General features: G+C 37.3%; 1 protein-coding gene across 2 annotated transcripts in view; it reads right to left on the reverse strand.

Annotated features, from left to right (window-relative positions):
• Window positions 1–2,766: 2,766 nt before the first annotated feature.
• UBQLN1 (ubiquilin 1) overlaps window positions 2,767–18,652 on the reverse strand; it is a 32,800-nt gene continuing 16,914 nt past the window's right edge. The window contains exons 2-11 of one of the 2 annotated variants that reach the window (XM_059833294.1): window positions 17,908–18,059; window positions 13,512–13,627; window positions 12,040–12,302; window positions 11,070–11,228; window positions 10,173–10,416; window positions 9,547–9,689; window positions 8,906–8,989; window positions 6,239–6,354; window positions 5,744–5,912; window positions 2,767–3,959 (exon numbers count right to left, since the gene is read on the reverse strand). In XM_059833294.1, the coding sequence (XP_059689277.1) occupies window positions 3,807–3,959; window positions 5,744–5,912; window positions 6,239–6,354; window positions 8,906–8,989; window positions 9,547–9,689; window positions 10,173–10,416; window positions 11,070–11,228; window positions 12,040–12,302; window positions 13,512–13,627; window positions 17,908–18,059 (1,599 nt within the window). In that variant the 3' untranslated portion in view covers window positions 2,767–3,806. Of the gene's footprint in view, window positions 3,963–5,743; window positions 5,913–6,238; window positions 6,355–8,905; window positions 8,990–9,546; window positions 9,690–10,172; window positions 10,417–11,069; window positions 11,229–12,039; window positions 12,303–13,511; window positions 13,628–17,907; window positions 18,060–18,652 lie in introns of both variants that reach the window. The other variant, XM_059833293.1, reaches the window with a different exon arrangement.

The following is an 18,652-nucleotide window of genomic DNA, read 5'->3' on the forward strand; positions in this document are numbered from 1 at the left end:
GGACAGATACAGCCAAAAAAATTGCAGAACCCGCCCCTCTCAACAAACAAGTGGAAACCAAGAAGCTATTATTTTCATTGGAATGCATGGGTGAAATCTTCAGATGCTTTCCTTCTAAACTCTTCCTGCTTGCTTTTTATTTAGAAAAGGAAGGTTGCAAGACTCCTGGGAAACTTTTCATTAGCTCCATCTGATGTTTGATTTATTATCCCCAACACAGAACCATGCTTGTGTACCTAGCTGAACAGAACTGTTGCAATTTACTATTTCTTAAACTTTTGCCACAGTGCCACATCTCTGAACTTTACAATGCTAAATCCACAGGGACTTGCAGGAGTGGTTGGCTTTTTCCCCTCTACAGGGAAAGCCTGCTTGGCTTCTGCTGGCCTGCTCACATGCAGCTGCAGGAATGCACAAAGTTCTTAAAAAGAATACTGAACTTGCATTTTGCAGGGCTATCTGTGGATGCCAGCTCCACAATTTGAGACCATTTCAGATACTGTATAGAAGGCTGTTGTCAACTTAAGCAGCTGTCTGTTACCTGCTATTCTGAAAGACAACAAAGCATTACTTCTGTTCGCTTATACACTGTGTATCACAAATTAAAAGACTAAGGTATCAGTCATCCAAATGCTAACCACATACAAGTGCTCTCCGATTTTAACGATGCTGTGCATATGTACAGTGGAAGGAGATCACAGAACACTCCCTGTACATGTTTCATTTACCTGCCCAAACATAATCCTACAACATTTACTTTTTTTTTTTTTAAATGACCTTAACACTGTATTAGGGTTGCTGTATTCAGGTTAGTTGCAATTCAGGTTAGTCGGGCAGGTTATTTATATTTAGCTCAAGTTATGTGGATGCAAGTTTTCCATCCATATTTTGAAATACATTTAGCAAAGGTAGAAAAAACTAAGGAGGAAACATCTGGAGTCAGAAATTGCCTTTCCTGTCTCTGCCACGAGCACAAGTTATCTACAGAAGGTACATGCACTATACCTCCTCACGTGCCCTTCTTCTGGTCCAACATGCAGGCACCAGGTTTCAAATACAAGTTACTAAAGCTCTCGGAGTTAACTGCAAGATTGTTTCTGAAAGAAGAGGTAGATTATACTTCTGAAGAAAGAATTTTAAAGAGGGACAGGAAAATGGGCTACAAGTATGGGGGCGGGGGGCCCAAGCAGGAACATTGCAATATGCTATTAAACCAACAAGTGCAATCTTCCTTTTATTGTTAAAGATGTAATAAGAAGTCTACCCTACGTATAAACCTTGTTCTACTTACTGTGTTTTCTGCCAAAACTAAAATTCCTCCTATGCAAAAGATGGCTCAGTGTTTTACCACCACTTACAAGAAAGTTAGTAACTGTTGTTACTAGTTGACAGCAGTTACTGATAAGTATCAATTGTACTTCAAGTAGGAAACTTAGCTCAAGGGCTCATTGTAAAATTGAGGTCAAACTTAATTCTCTTATTGAATTGCAATAAAACTTGACTTCAAATACAGTGTCTCTTGGTTTGTAACGTGCAACTGAAATACTTACATAGGTGAACTGAATGTTGTCTCAAGATAGGTGTTCATGCTTTTTAGATTCATTGTTTTAGTGCCTTAATAAAGCTTGGTAAGAATTATTCCCTTCCCCACCTCACCCTCGCCCTTTCATTATACAGTAGCCTTTTTGGATGTTACAGATTTTCTTCTTAAAAGGACCTGCCTTCTGAATGACGAGGGGTCTTACTTTTTTAAAGCAAGGTCCCAGTAAGGTACACTACTTACTTAGTGTACCTTACTTGACTTACTAAGTCAAGTCAAATTAGTTATTCTGAAGATCCTAATAAACAGTCATTGTGAAAATAACTGTAAAAAGGGAGTGATTATTCTACAGAAACTACTTGCTATCTGTCACTTCCCTGTCACAGCCTTGTGCTCACTGCAATGAAAGCTACCCACCCAATAGAAGTCACTATGAAAGTATGATGATGGGCCTGATAACTGGCAAGGAAATAAAAGTAGTTTTGTACCCAAACTGTAGGTATTTTAAAAGGTTTTGATTATATTAAATTCATCTTACCAATAGATTCTATTTTAGTTTATTTGTTTGTTTAACACTCCGTGCTGCTGCATCTATGAGACTTTGATCCAAAGGCCAACCAAGAGATTTTCTTCAACTTTTCCCAGTACTTTGCCTCAGCAGTATTTGATCAATTTACTTACTGGCAAAGTAAGAGACAAGATTACTGGACAGTGAGTGAATCTTCTCTTCTGTGATAAGAGTACAACACATTTACTGCCAACAAAACTGCATACGTGTCTTTGCCAAAAGTTTTTAAAATCTCACTATGTGCTTAAGTATGCTCAACTTCTTCCTTTATATTGCATTATAATTTTGCTTCATCAAACTGACTAACAACTTTGAGTTAAAACGGGTAATTTTACACCATTTGCAAGCAATGATTTTTAGAGCAAACAATTTATCCTTGTACCATCAAAAGACCGTTCAAACCAAGTGTTTAAAAGCAATACAGGAATTAAGTGAGCATGTTCACAACTACACTGACGTGAAGACCAATCTGCCACCCCCACTTTATCTAAGCTAGTAGTCTTCAACGTCCCTCCATCTCACACTCCAAGAGTTGTTTACTAATCTTAGCCCAGAGCTGGTGACTATTCCCAGAGCTTACACTCAAATGCCAACTCTTAAGCTGGTCAGTCATCTTGAATTCTAGGTAATCATCAACTGCAAACACACTGAGATAAGATGCTTAAAGATTTTTTAATTCATTTATTACCTGTGCACAAGGGAAGTAACTACCAATAAAAACTCAAAAGATATACAGTATTTTTTACATGGTGGTTAAAAGTAATTAGAATATCACATGACCATGAATGAAAGTAATGTTTCCAATTACAAATCAGAATACATGTTAGAATCCCAATGGAACAAGCCAAAAAGCCTTAGAAGCAGTTCCAGAGCACAATCCAGTGCCCCTTTAATTTGCACAATGATAATTTACAGTTAATCTTTGTGAATATTGAGACAATGTTACAATGCAAGTTTCTGTACAGTTAGATGTAAAGAGTTAACCAGAACAGTAATTCTAGTGTATTTTAACTGAACTTGCTTAAGCATTTTTGCTGAGATGGTTACCAAAGATGCTGGAAGATTCTACACCAAAACCATGTCTTACAATTTTTTTTTTTCCCCTGGCGTTTTTGTGTTACTTATCTCATTCTATTGCAATGTGTAAATCTCTAGAAATGAGCTGTCTCCATTGTATATATTGTGTTTATACTTCATACAAATTAAAGCAAAAAATGGTAGATTACTCAAGTGGTATAAATCTTACAGCATTTTGCTAGCAAAAAAAAAAAATACATGCCAAAATCACAGTAAGCAGTATTGGTACCCACAAATTGTAGCTTCAATTACTTTTTTTTCTTTTTAATTTGTATTCTACATAAATTACTACTGAAGGCTAATGTTTAAGTAGTAAATAAATTGGACAGTTGCAGGTCAGACAAAACCTGTTCACCCAACTGTGAAAGCTGATATTTTTTCAAAAAAAAAAAATCCCAAATAATGCAGAACAAAAAGAAGTGTGATGCATGCAATAGAGTGAAAATGCATTGATTCCCACTGTTTGAAGAAAACTACTGCACTCCACCTTAAAATGCATCAGACCAGTTTTAGTTATAACAAGACAATCCCAAGAGTCAGAATGAAATAAAGCAAATATTTTAAAGATTTAAGAGCTGTTATCAAAAATAAATTACATTTTTTCAAGTTAAAGAAACACTGCTATGAAGGCTGAGAGCCAAGCAGCCTTTCAATAGCTGCATTGATGTCTCCTCCTGTTGCTATTAGCGCTTGTAAGTTTGCTTCACGGTTCAGAAAGCCCATTGCACTCAGCTGCTCCAGTTGTTGCTGAAATCGAACTTCTGGATTTTGTAACTGCTAAGAACAAAATTTCAAGCTATAAAAGCATAACACACATTTAGCAAAGTACAGGATTTAAACATAGTTGATTCTGCACCACTTCCTGTCTTCACTAATTTCTGACTACATCTCTTTCAAGATCCTAAAACTATACTATGACATAAAAAAATAATTCAATTGTGAATCGAATTTAACAAGTCAGAGCAGCTTCAAATTTAAGAGTATCTACACTTACATGACATTCTTGAACTACAGGAAAAGCTGCTTGTTTGATAAAAAAGGATTGAAATTAAATTGGGTAAATTTATGTCCCACAAACAGTTTCTTAAAGATATGCATGCAGGTATTTTTTTAAAATGAAACAGAGTTCAACCTAGTAATGTGGAACAGCAAGGATTATGATGATGTCACTGTCGGCAATGGTGAATGTCACAGGCTTTTTTTCTTTTCCTCGACATAAAAATCACCTCTTTTTTAATGCTCCAAGTATCTGTTGACTAAAATTAGCAAAAATCTAATTGTTGGAAAGCTTCAGTCTAAGGCAAACTGACAGCTGTGCTTTATGGGATGATCCTGCTCACACAAACTCATGGCAAAATTCTGCATGATTTCAGTGGTAGGATCTTCAGTCCAGAGGCATTTTTGAATCAGACCAATTATAGGAAAATAATATGCTGGAGTAATACTGAGAAGTCACTTTTTGAAATCAATTAGTCGATTTAGATACCAACAGAACACTTGTGCAGCTACTGCTAATTTTTCTTTTGTTCTATTCAACAGTTTCATACATCAAGAAATTACTACCAGTATTTAAAGTCTGCGTACGGTTCCAAACCAATACAATGTAAAGACGTAATCTGAAATTTAAGAACTGCCCCCCACCTGCTTCCCCCAAGTAAAAGTAAACAGAATGTTGACTCAGTTGTGTAAGTTCTGACAGCATAATAAGTAAAAATGTATTAGAATACGGTTTCCTGCAGTGACATCTACCAACACTTTCTTGTGGTTAGATAACAAGAGAAAAAGTCTGTCAGATCAGTAAACTGAACTAACTCACCCTGTGGCAACAGAGGAGGAAAAAGCAGCACTGTGTCTTCTACCAGCAGTCTGCCATTACTCTGGGTATGTACCAGCACATAAGGGTGCTGTTTCAAACAGCACTCTTCAGAGTTAACACCATGTGTCCCTTAAAGCCAGTCTTGCTCCCCACCCTACAACTACTGGCAAAGCTGTTACCTTTGCTGGACTTCTGGAGCTCTCTGGAAACCCTTAAACCCATTCAGTATGTTAACAAAATGCACTGCAATCTGGACCTGCAGGATGTCAGTGAAGCCAAACAACAAATTCAGGCTTCCAATAACCAGAGTGTGGCTATTCCGAAGTGTGGGACAGAGGCTTAGTCACAGCTAGAGAGTAACAGCCAGCGAGAAAGACAAAAATCACATAGGTAATGGTGTTCAATATGCTTAAGCTTTCTTTTGCCTGAGCCCACACTTCACTTGCCAGTGAACCTTATCACCTCAATCTGCCTCAATCTTTCCAAGCATTTCAGAAGTTCAAGGGTATGAAGATGAGTGTATAAAAATCAACTGTTCAGAGGACACTTTCAACTCAAATTTGATGTTTTTCCAGCGTTTACTTGCACAGCTTCAACACCACTTTTAAGCCTCCTCTGCTCTCCTTTGACCAGAAGCATCCAGGGAGCTCTCCCCTCAGCTATCAGCTTCCTTTCTAGTGGTTTATAATGAAAAAATAAAGTAAGTTTTTAAAAAAATCTAGAATGTAGTGATGTACTTTACCTGAGCATTTGCACCAGCAAGTGCCTGCAACATTTGCTGGACAAATTGCTGGTGACCAGGTTCAGCAGTTCCTGATGCTGGACTTGTATTTTCACTGGGAACTGAACTAGGTACAGTGGACCCTGTAGGAGCTCCAGTGCTTCCCAATCCACCTAAACTAGGATTAAATCTACATAAATGACAGAAAAAGAAATACACAACTTGAATAATAAATACTAGTTTGTCTTTCCTCATTTATTTAATTACAGAGTAAGAATCCTGTCAAAGAGGGGATGACAATTTAAGGAAAGTACTAAGACAAAGACCAGAATCACCACTGTTGAGCAGTGCGCAGCAGGCAAAAATATGGCAAATTCCAAAACAAGTTTAGTTAAACTAAAAAAGGCAGGAGGAGGAGTTTTAAATAAAAACTGGGTAAATCTCTATGTGTAAAAAGAATGAACAACACACCACAAGAGAAAAGATCTTGTCTAAATTTGTAAGACCGATTCTTACCCTGGTATAAGTCCCGGTGCTTCTGTTGCTAGTGTCTGCAAGCCCTGCTGAATCTGTAGCAAAGCCTGCATTGCTCTAGGGTTTGACATAGCTGATAACGTGTCAGGATTCTGCATCTAAGAAAAGGAGAGAAACTCTTAATCATATGCAGATGTTCAAAATTAATCTTTATCACCAGATGTTTTGTAGTCTGACATAATTTCAGAACTTGTTTTTCAACTTTATATTTGAATATTTACATTAAATCCTTCAGGTATTTTTTCTTTTTTGAGAAAATTTTCATAGGAGGTGATCAATGAACTCTCTAGGTGCGGACAAAGCCTTTCAAATACAAAGTACACGAAGAGAAGTATTTTTTCATTACCTCTTCTAGCAGACTTCATCTTTCAGAGCCATATGACTGTGTTAGTCCACATCATTCTATAATTAGTATCCTATATCACACTACTGGTAAGCAACAACACTGAAGACAATGAAACTTGACCAACAGATGTCTAAGAAAAAGTTAGAAAAATATTTCTTTTTCCCAGCTAAATTCAGACCACAGCAGTTTGAGCATGGCTATTTGTGCACGTCATCATATCTGCAGCGCCCTCACAGCCTAGAGAAATGCAAACAAGTACACTGCAAAACATACTAGCAAACAAATGTATAATATACAAGGGCTCTCACTCTAGTGTGACTTCAATTAAAAACTAGCTTTCAAATCCACAGATAATTTAAAAGGCAAATCCTTTTCATTTCTGAAACTAAATGTCCAGATTTTAGATCCAAAACTAACAGTTTATGCTCACCTCTGCTTAGAGATGCCACAGGTAAGTGAAAAGTAATGTGTTTCACTCACAAGTGACATAGCCTTAGTAGTCAGGCCTACTTCAAATAGCAGACAGGCTTATTAATCTTAGCAGCATTCACTTGGCAACTAGGCCAAATTCCTTCTGCTGCAAAAACGGTTTTGATTCACATAGAAATGCGCAGATTAAGGTCAAACTTCCTCTGCAGAATTGCAAAATAGGACATTAAGAGCTCTGGTCTGGAATATGGGTGCGTAACAAGACTTAAGTACAGCAAGTTGTTAATATTCTCCATTCATCTCTTGGATTTTTATCTTCCTGACACCTTAAGGTCAGAGAATAACTAAATATATAGCTGGCAAAGTTTACCCAAGTTTCGAAGAGGAAAACATTTTGGGTTCTCCAAAGAAAGCTGCTGCAATTACTTTAAGAAAATATTTAAATCACTACTTACTGTCTGATATTTGGAGTTGTTTTACAGAAATGGTGGCCCAACAATTCTCAGAGCACTTAGGTGACCTGGATCTTGTCTTTACTAATGTTATTAATTCCATCTGTTAAGTAGCAGCAACTCTTTTTAAGACTTGTATAAAAGTTTCAGATGGAGTAGCTCACAGATGAGTTTTCCTAGTTCTGCTGGGGCAATCGCCCTTTATTGCAAAAGATGCCTTGCATTATGCAGAGGAACATTCCATGGTTTCTGTCACCCAATCCCATAATATAAACGCCAGCAGATAAGCAAGGAAGTATGAGCTGCAATATTGTCAACATTCTAAGAATATCTAGGTATTTCTCCACTTTACCTGCTAATGCTGCTGGATCATCTGACCTAACCTAGTGAATACAACAGAGAACTAGCTCTGCAGATAAACCCCAAGGTGATATTGGCAGAAGGAGATAACCAAAGGAAACAGAAATTATTCCTACTGTGCCTTCATTAACTACCATTTATTCAAAGATTTGAAAACATACATGTGGTACCAGCTCTTCAGATTCTACCGAGCCATCACAAAGCAGTGGCATTATGAAGCACTACAGCCATTCATGCGGTTGAAACCATTTAAACAGTTTCTTCCGAACACTGAACTTGCTACTTGAATTCATGTATGTGTTAATTATTTTACTCATAAAACTGCCTATGTGCAATCAGATCTTGGCAATGCATATTTACTCTGATTTGCAAAGACTGTCTAATGATGGAACTCATGCATTGGCTTAAGTTTCCAATTCCTAAAAAAAAAAAAAAAATCTCACTTACTCCTATTTAGGGAACACAGTACTAGTACACACTGTGACAGCTATTATCAACCATATACCTGGGCTACCAGCACAATGTTGTTAAGAGGGGAAGATGGTGGTAGGGCAACGTTTACAGGTAAAAAACTTCAGAACACACTCCTTTTGAATTAGCTAATGACCTGGGTCTTTCAAGGCATGCTGTAAGATCTCTTTACCCAAATACTTCAGGCAGGTTTGAAAAGGTACAAGAAAAGCACAGTGAAACTTTATTCTAGTAGTGGGAAAAGTACTAATCTTTTTAATTTGCGAAACAAATCATGTTGCAAACAAGTGTTCTCTGGATGGTGCACAGTAAGAACAACTATTCCTTCTAAGCACAGAAGCAAGAGCAAATCTAAGCAGTCACGCTAGCCACAGACAAAAATATCCACAAAAAGGCAGGTTTAACTTATGAAAAGGATGAAGACATTAAGCAAGAATTTATTATCAAGGGACAATCTAAACTGGTGTCTAAAGCTAATGAGAATATAGGACAGAATCTAGCTTTCAGCCCAATCAAAGAAAGGCACCAGTTTATTGAAAATGTTGCTCACTGACTTGCGGACATTTATTAACAGCTAGTATCTCATCTTACTTGCTGAAGGAAAGTAGGAAGTTGTTGTCTCATTTGTTCCTGAAGTTGAGGATTTCCAGCAAATAAAGGATTATTCAACATCATCTATGGGACAAAAATACTTAACTTCAAAAATCAAGCAGTAAAAACCACAGGGGGTTTTAAGACAACTACTCACACAGTTATCGCCTATGAAAATAACGTCACAGAATAATAATAATCTACTTCTCCTTTGGTCAAAACTTGTTATGAACCACCAGCCTGAACACATTGCAGGTTGCTTTTGTTTTTTGGGTTTGTTGTTGTTTTGGTATTGTTTGGTTTTTTTATCTTTTAAGTGAATGATTTGCCAGATACTTGCCAAGGCAATCTCATTTATATTAGGGCTGTACAAAACATACATGAACTTACAAGTTATTTTAGAAGCATGCCTAGCACGATGTGCAATTACAAACTGAAGAAGCTCACTGCAACAAATTGTTAAATGTAGGTAGGTAATAATTTCAGTGAGTTAGGCATTAACATTAAAAACTGGGCCATTCACTACAGACAATTGTTGAGATGTTGGCACAAGTGAAAATTTAACTGTATCATAGATTCAACTCTTTTTTTCTTTTTTAAATTCAATGCACACAATACATTACTACACCAAATGCATTTACCTGTACTGCAAGATCAGGATTCTGGCTTAATGACTGCATCATGCTTCTCATATAGGGCGCAGACAACATATTCTGCATAAGTTGTGGGTTTTCTGTTATCTGCTGTAATAAGCTCTGCATTCCTGGTGTGTTGAACATACCAGCTTAAAAAAAAGTAAAAGGCCACTTTAGTAAACATCCTGAGTATCATCAGATGAATTAGACTACCTAAAACCAGGATATAACCACTTGGTTTCCAGGAGTTTTAGCCCCTGAAATATACCTCAATGAGGTTCTGCTTACACAGACGCATCTACGCTAGAAGACAGAGGCTGTATCCAACAAGCAGTCCCACTAAGTATCTACATCATTAGCTGTTTTCACATTTGCCTCCAAACAGGAAAAATACTATCATTCATCTAGAGATTTTACCTTTGTTATTTTAAGGCAATACACAAGTACTATTATCACTTTTAGTTTACTCTTCATGTTTGTTTTTCTACAGAGGACTTTGATACTAGTCAAATGTTCTACAAAAGTAAATAGCAATAAAAACTTTGACTCAAAAACTCTCTTTCTAATGAAAGAATAATTTCAGAAAACTCCCAAGTATGTGCAAATATATGCAATTGTGGTAACAAACACACCTCCTAGTCCAGGTCCCAAATTTGGTACAGTTGAGCTCTGTCCTGTACTGCCAGAGGTGCTATTTCCAGCACTACTACTGCCACCGCTCCCACCATTGGTGCTGGTACTTGTCACGGAAGTCTGCGAGCTGGATTGAGGAGCCCAGGGATTTGGTAGAGGATCTCTATTTTCTGTACGAGATGGCTGACTGTCCCCTCCTGTTGATGCATTGCTTACTAAGGAAGCAAATGGGTTACCTCCAAACTACAGAGGAAGGAAAGCAAACATGTATCATCTACTAAAGCCAACCATTTTTAAGTCTGCTATAAACAGGAAGTTACCTTTCCAAAATTACACATGAAGATAAATGTTCATGGCTCTTCATCAGTTATATTCACCATCCTACAGTAATTTATTGTAAATATTCTGAAAAGACGCCAACATTGGTAAGTACTAGCACATCAAAAAAATTAGATCACATTTCTTTTTGAAAGCAGTGCTGCTACTACACTGGTATTTTGATCACAGTAAGGTGGTGTCTTGCATACTGGTGTCCAGCTTCAAAGCCTTTTTTCCTTCCCATTTTAGGTTCCAAGTTACTAAATGCACCCTTAAAAAAAATTTCCTGGACCTCAGAATTTTAAGGCAAAGAATTAAAGGAAATCAAATTCAAGTAATACAGAAATTCATTAACTTTAAAATAGCTTCTCAAACACACAAAGGGGTATCTGTATTTCTTCAAGCTTAGAAGAGCACAGAATTTGTAAAGATCTTTCCTCTCTAGAGTAAGAGGCCACATAATGACTTCAGGCTTCAAGAAATGTTTTGTGAAGTACACATTTGGAAATTTACATTACTTACATGCTTTTATTTTTTAAAAATATTTACTTTCAGCAGCATTTGCAATTTTTGCTCACCTGTTCCTGTGCTGCATTCAACATTGGCTCCTGAATATCTGTGTACATACGTCGCAAGGCATTGTATCCACCTGGTATACTTTCTAGGTTGCTCAAGGCGCGGTCTTGGTTTCGCATCATTTCCTGCATCATTGCAGGGTTTCTAGCAAGTTCTAGTGTCTAGGGAAGTGGAACGTTTAATCTGTATTAATAAGAAATCCATTCTAAAGTGAAAGTGTCAGCAGTTGGCAATATCTAAGTTACCACTGTCTAACCCAATTTGAAATTATGATTAAGGCCAAATCAAGATGTCAACTTAGTGGGAGTCAACTGAATTAGATATTTAGCCAGCATTCTACCAGAACCATCACTATGCTGGTTGGGTCAGGAAGCACCTGGCTAAACAGAAGAAAAATCTTGAATGAATTCTTCTTCTTCTTCATCTTTTCAACACAATATGCTCCTACCATTTCTAACATTGTTAAAGCAGGCAGCCTATAATACGAACTCTAAAATAAATTCCTACATTTTCAAAAGTATTCATTTGTTTTTTGGTGCCTTCTGCCAACACAGTGTATCTTACATACCATCTAATTTTAAAAGCACTCAGAAGTACCCACAGTTAGATAAAATGAAAATGTGTAGAATTTTGGAGAATTACTGCTTTGGTAGGCTCATTGTTGGCTAGACAACAGAAGGTTTCGAGTGCACACAGGGACATCCAACTCTAACCTCAGAAGACATGACTACGCAGTCTTCAATGTCTTTCAAAACTATGCTTCAGATTTTCTGAATTATCAATCTATTTTGGACATCAACAACTAGAAATACAAACATCAGTTGCCTACAGCAACCTTTTATGGATTTTCTAACAAGCCTAAATATTTCAAGAATGTTTAAGCACTCAACTAAGCACGTCCAATTCCTGCTCTGTTGTTCACAGTTACAGTATAATCAAAGGTCATGAACTTACAGAGATCCTTCTACATACCTGTCTCATTATATCTGGATTATTCAGCATGTGACTGATTTCTGGATTTCTCTGTATCAGTTGCTGCATTTGAGGGTTAGCCATAATTAACTGCCTCATCAGGTCAGGATTTGAAAGCATGCTCTGAACAAATGGATTTTCCATTATCTGAACCATCATTTCTGGGTTGGACATAAGTTGCCGTTGCATCTGACTTTGCAACTCTGAAAAGTTTGATGTATTTAAGCCCAGGCTACTCAGACCTGCCAAACCTCCAAGGCCACCTTTAAGAGGATGAAAAAAATATAATTGAACTTTCAGCTTCTAGTATACTTCTAATCAGATCCAGGTTCTTTCTAAATACAAAATACTTGAACATATCCCACACTTCAAAACAATGAAAACGAATGGAAAGTCCATCTTTGCAAGGCTGTTAAGGAGTTATCCACTAAGAGTTTGCTTCTTTAAATAACAAGACACATAACTAAAAATCCAACAAACTGCATCTGAAATAGAACTTGTTACAATACTAACAGCTTTTCTTCTCATTTTGCACAGCTAAGATACAATGGATGTTTGAGTTTTGGGGCCTTAGGTTGTGTGTCCTTCGGTCTCCGTCCCCGCCCCCCAAAACACTTTCCAAAGCATTTATAATAATCATTCATCTGTCTCCTGTTGGTTAGACTATAACCAAGACAGACCTCCCAATATGACTCATATTCTCTATTCCAATTAAAAGTAGAACTGCTCTTTTTACTAATGCACCAAGAACTAATTATGCTTTGAATTCCCCTCCTTTGCTGAGTCCAAACGAAAAAAAATTCAAAAGGTACTAGTCAGTCTGAAGAACTGGTTACACCTAAGAAAGTAACTGCTTACTATGGTTAGCTTTTCCAATTCTACCTCTTCCCCACCCCCCAAAAGCAAGTGACATGAAAAAAGATGAACCAAAAACCCAAGTGTGATTATGGAAATAGATAGTATTTTTAAGTTAATAGACTGCAGCCTTTTTATTAATGAAAGAGAAGACTGATAATGCTATCAGACTTAGAACCTGAGAAACACTGAATTGTAAGATTAGCAGCAGTTTTGTTATTTCAGTTCCAGATCTTGGCTTCATGTTACAGGTCCAGCTTCGTCAGTACTCTCCTCACAGCAATTCACATGCTCTTTTAAGGAGCACAAGGACACTGGAAGGAATTTCATTTCTCATAGTGCCAGACTATAACATCAGTGGCACCTTATTACTGAAGGTGAAACAGCACAAGTCTGAAGTTCTGCATATAAAATTAAGGAAACAACTTTCCTCTTATAATTTACTGATAAGAAACCGTCTACAAACAATACCATAGATATCTGTAATCAGTTTTTTGGGTGGTGTGTTTGTTTGGGGTTTTTTTTTTAAAGTTCTGTCTACATTAGACTACAGCTTCAGAGACAATTACCTGAATCCAGAGAAGATACCCACCATACTACCTAACAAATATTCTTACCCAAGCCAAAAGGGTTACTATTTGTTGAAGCTGGTGTTGAGGTACTAGTGCTTGATGTTGCTGTGGTAGCAGTACTCCCAGTGGTGTTTGCTTGTTGAGCTGGGTGGTCTTGTGATCTAAAAAAGCAAGTTTAAAAGTTGCAAGTTTGACAAGTTAATTTAAGTAATGCTATTAAATACAGGAATAGTATCATACTTGAAAATCTTAATTTACGTTTTTGATTCCTTCTCAAAAACCACACTACTACATCTAGATGGCTTCCTGTAACAAATCTTTCTCAGACATCTGTAATGTCATCAGTTTTTCAGAACAGTAGTTTGAAACATTAAGAAAATGGATGGGCACAACTGCAGCCATTACCACCTTCTCACCCTATCCCCAGGATGCCCACCAATGAATTGTTTCCTCTGCCCTTACCTTGCTTTAAGGATCCCTGCCTTATTCCACTATACTCAAGTACTACTGATTACATGCCTGGGGCTTAAAGAAATAAAGCCTAGCAAGATTTAATGTTGAATTTATTTCATGCCACATCTCTAACAGGATGCCCTACTGAATGTGAAATTTGGTTAAAGTCTTATTTCATTAGAAGACAAAGATCAGAATCTCAATAACCTTTGAGACTTTGAGAACAGGGTAAAAACATAGTTACACAAAGTTAAAGCCAGCATAATTTAGCACAGGCACTAAAGGCTGCCCGAGTCATATGCTCACCACACCTTTCTACTGCAAAGGCATAAACACGGGTGCTGCCATGTAGTAAAAGAGATCAAGGAACTGAGCTTGTGTAAAGCTAACCTGGCCTCTATTAAAAAGAAAAGAGGCTAGTTTGAAACCCAAATCAGTTCTCTAGGCTGGTTCAACAATCAATCTCAAATGCCTTTATTTGCAGAACTACAGCATAAAATAACTTGTAGAAATTATGAATTCAGACCTCACACAAAGGTTTAAGGATTTGACAGTACACAAAATTACATCTCAGTTCATCTCGGAGTACCTTTCTGCTATAATAAAATTCTGTGCTTGCTTCAGTAAAGCAAAGACCAGAGGCGGGGCAGGGCTGGGGAGGGAGGGAAGAGAAAAAATCCCAACCAAAAACCCCAAACAAACAAAAAACCCCAAGCCTGAGAGATGCCTCAGGTCCAGAGGCTTCCCTGAGAGTTCTAAGAGTTCTCTGACTCCAGCCTAAACATCAGCCACCAAAACCACAAACGGAAACCAAAAGGAACAATGAAATGTTTTGCATGCTTCGCAAGTTCTTTCACCAAATCATCAACACTAGCTTATAAGTAGCCCATCTGCTGGTATACCCTGCTGATTTGACCAGTGTTCTTGTAACAGGTAAATAAAACATGACATGCCAAGTCATGAAGGATGCCATGGGACCAAATCACCTCATTCAAGTTCTTACTGATGTTCTGGGTGTGTAGGAGAAATGAATTTGAGCCCACGACATCTAACGGTTCTTCTAACACTTAAGTCCATAGCGATTCCTATGAATTCAGTTTTGCATATTATATTTATATATAAAATATATATTATATTATAATATATTATATTATATATATTTGTACTCCTTTCTTGTTTACTTTCAGGTCTATCAAAACACACACAGATTCTGCTCAATGAAAACCCATTCTAGAAGAAACCTTCTAATAATCCAGGAAAGGGAATACGTGGATACTTGGCTTTGACATAAGCTGCCCTGACATAAGGCACTGGGTGAAACTCTGGGCTCCTGAGAAGAACAAGCATTAATACTCCGTAATGTTAACGGCAACTGTGAACTTTGAACACAAGACGACTACCATTAGCCAAGCAGCTGTAACTTCAATGAGGAAGATTATAGACTGTATACTGACCATCGATCTTCTGCTAAAGAGACTTGGTTTCCTTTGGTCTAGAAAACACATATACCTTTCCCCCGTAAGCAAAAGGAAAATAGTAAGCATAAAACCCTATTTGGTTTTTCAACTGAGAAACTATTTTGAGAAGGAACTGTACCTCTTCATGTAACAGACATGAAAGGTTCTCAAAGGAGGACAGAAAAGTAGATGAGACTGAAAACTTGCAGTTCATAGTGCTTCTATGGAAACTGGGGGTATACACCCTCAAGATAATGTTTTGAGTGTCAAGTCTGCCAGACTCAAGTCTTTGCGTAAAACTCCTGTGAAGTGCACATCATCTTTTATACCCACTTTTATACCCCATTATGTTTCCTCCTGTCACTTGTGAACAAATCATAGGTGCTGACTTGGAACTTTGTATTCAGATATTCAATGCATTTTCACTGCCCATTGCTAATCACTCACTGCTACTTTGACACTGTATAGGCCAGGTTACAAGATTATGCTGGAAGCCTCCATGATTCTGGAAAATGTAGCACAGTAATAAAATTATCTTTTTTCAACAAGGATTGGTTGGGATATATGAGGATTGCTATTTGAAAGTTACACATCTAATACTGTTTAGAAGGGAAAAGATCATCTTCAGACCTAGTTTTAGAAAAGAACTTTTCTTTATTCAGGTATACGGCAGCAACAGTAGCAGTAACAGTCAACAGAAAAGCAAATGGCATAGTGTGAAGTGGTTAGGAGCAATCCAATCTTGATACTCATGGCAGAAAGAAAATCAGCACTTGCCAGGCCACACCGGCAGGGTCTAAGTTATGCCTTTTGGGTCAAGCATAAAATCCAAGTATTTTAGTCAGAAGAATATCGAGATGGTTCAGGACAACGTTATACTTTCTCAATGGTAATTTTCTTTGTGCTGACAATTCTCTTTAGCAGGTCTTAGGAGCATATTTTTAGTTTATTTGAGCAAAGCTAGCAGGTGAAAACATTACTGCCTCATCTGAAGACAGGGTAGATACATCCAACCGGTCTGTAGTTTTTTGTTTGTACTTCCTTGTCTGAGACATGACTAAAACATTCTGAAGGTAATGGTAATACACTCTTCTAAAATGATTCAAAAAGAGTGGGAGAGAGGGGAGACATGGATTGCAATGCTGATAGGACCGATGCAGGGACACCAAAAATTCCCCAAAAGCCATAAATGTGGCATTACACATGGGTGCTCCTTTGCCCAGAGGCAAAGTGCAAGAAGGTACGAGAGGCTGGCAGTGGTATTTCAGGACGTATAGTTACTGCAGGTCCAACCTATGAACCCTCTGAAGACTGTGCAAGTCAAAAGCACTGCTCATGAAGCCTCTCTGCCACACTCAAGACTACAGGCTAAAAAAATCAAAAGTCATGACAACAGCAGAATGCTAGTTTAGATGCACGAAGCACAAAATTGCAGTATTAGCTAATACTATATACAAGATTGAGATTGCTATCAGGCCTAAATTTCAGGCTGGGGAGGCATAGGGCAGGGAAGGGAGATCTTTGCCAGTGGAAACAAAAGTGTTTTGACAGAGGCATGACTCCAGGTCACAGAAGATAGTCCCTCCAGGATGTGAGCATGGAACTGAAGACATCAATTTCAACAGATGCCTACATTTAATGTTAATGCTACTAATTTCACAGGTGCCTAAATTTAATGCTAATGTTACTATTAGCATATCACCAAGCCTCTGTGACTTGGTAAGGCCTGGAAAGGGAAAGCGTATTTCTTTTCTCTCCTAAGTTCCATGCTCTTTCCTTAATCATCTGACATTTTCCCACAGGAGAAGATCCTCACCACAAACAAAAAAGACTTAAGCAGAACAGGAGCAAGAACACTTTCAGTCTAGAACAACAAACATGTTATTGACTAAGCAAGCTAGATTCAATTGCAGGATATATTACCCTACTTGGTGAAAGGATTTTTTTAAGTTGAGTCTTTTCCTTCTGGGCACTTTACAGGAAGTAATGTGCAGATGACATAGCTCAACTGATGCACTTTGTCATTATCATTTTAAAGTTGCCTCACCAAAACAAACAAACAAAAAACCTTTAAATCCAAGTCTTTCTGTTCAGCCAGATAAATTAGCTGCACTAAAGCAGTTCTCTCATAAAAATTTTCTTTCCTTGTTTTACCAAAACAGCGAATAGGGATTCACTGCAAGTTTTCACGCATGAAAAGAAAAGCTGCACAACATATCTTTATGGACAGTAAGAGCTCATCTCTAAGAACTATGGAGCCAGAACACAGCCAAGCATTCAGCACTAAACCCAAAAAGTTAAATAACAAAAAAGCAAGGGACTTGCATTTAGAAACATGAATCTAATTAAAATACAAGATAAACCAAAGAAAAGAGCACTGTAATTTCAGATTTATTCTGCACCAACAGTGACTAAGGAACTGATTAAAGTGATTTAGTCAAATCTAGGTTTGCCCAACAGAAAGCTGTTAAGAATTCAGAGTATTTTTACTTCTAAGAGGTAAACAGAAGATCACTCATCGGTAAGATTACCTGTGTTGTGTTTTGATAACCAGGTGAACAGTAAGTCCATCGTGAATTCCATGCTGAGTCAAAGTATCTTGATCTTTTAAAATTTTTCCAGCAAATATCAACACAAGCTGATCAGTGTGGGACTTGAAACGCTTAGAGATTTCTTCCTTGAACTAAACAAAACAGTTAATATTATACATTTATGTAATTGAATATTGAACTATAATTTTTTTTAATGACTTAGAGACAAGCTATTTTTTTCACATTTAATGGATTACTGCACTTGCACTGCACATCCTGTTTTGCACAATCTAGAAATACTTATATTAAGTTTTCTCTACTTTTTTGTCCACAGGAAGATGGGAAATAGTTATTTCTTTTTCGTACAATAAAAATCAGAAGAGTTTCACATCTAGATCACTAGTTATGTAACTAGCAATAACAAAAATCTGATTCCACTTAAAGACTATTATGGCTTCAATCAGGCATGCATCCATGACAATAAATATATACTAGTAAATATACTGCTTATATATACACATATATATACACACTGTAAAGTATGTATATAATTATATACATAGTAAGTATGCACTAATAAACATAGACACGCCACGTGCGCACACACCACTGAAGCCATCCATTGCTGAAAGACTGAGGATGCAATGTCACAAGCATGATAAATGTCTACACTTTTACTGGAACTGAACAGAGAAGTATCCTCTCTTCTCAGACATATTTTTGCTGCCTTCCATGTGCCAAAACT

Source organism: Gavia stellata, chromosome Z, assembly GCF_030936135.1.
Source record: "Gavia stellata isolate bGavSte3 chromosome Z, bGavSte3.hap2, whole genome shotgun sequence".
Lineage (NCBI taxonomy): Eukaryota > Metazoa > Chordata > Aves > Gaviiformes > Gaviidae > Gavia > Gavia stellata.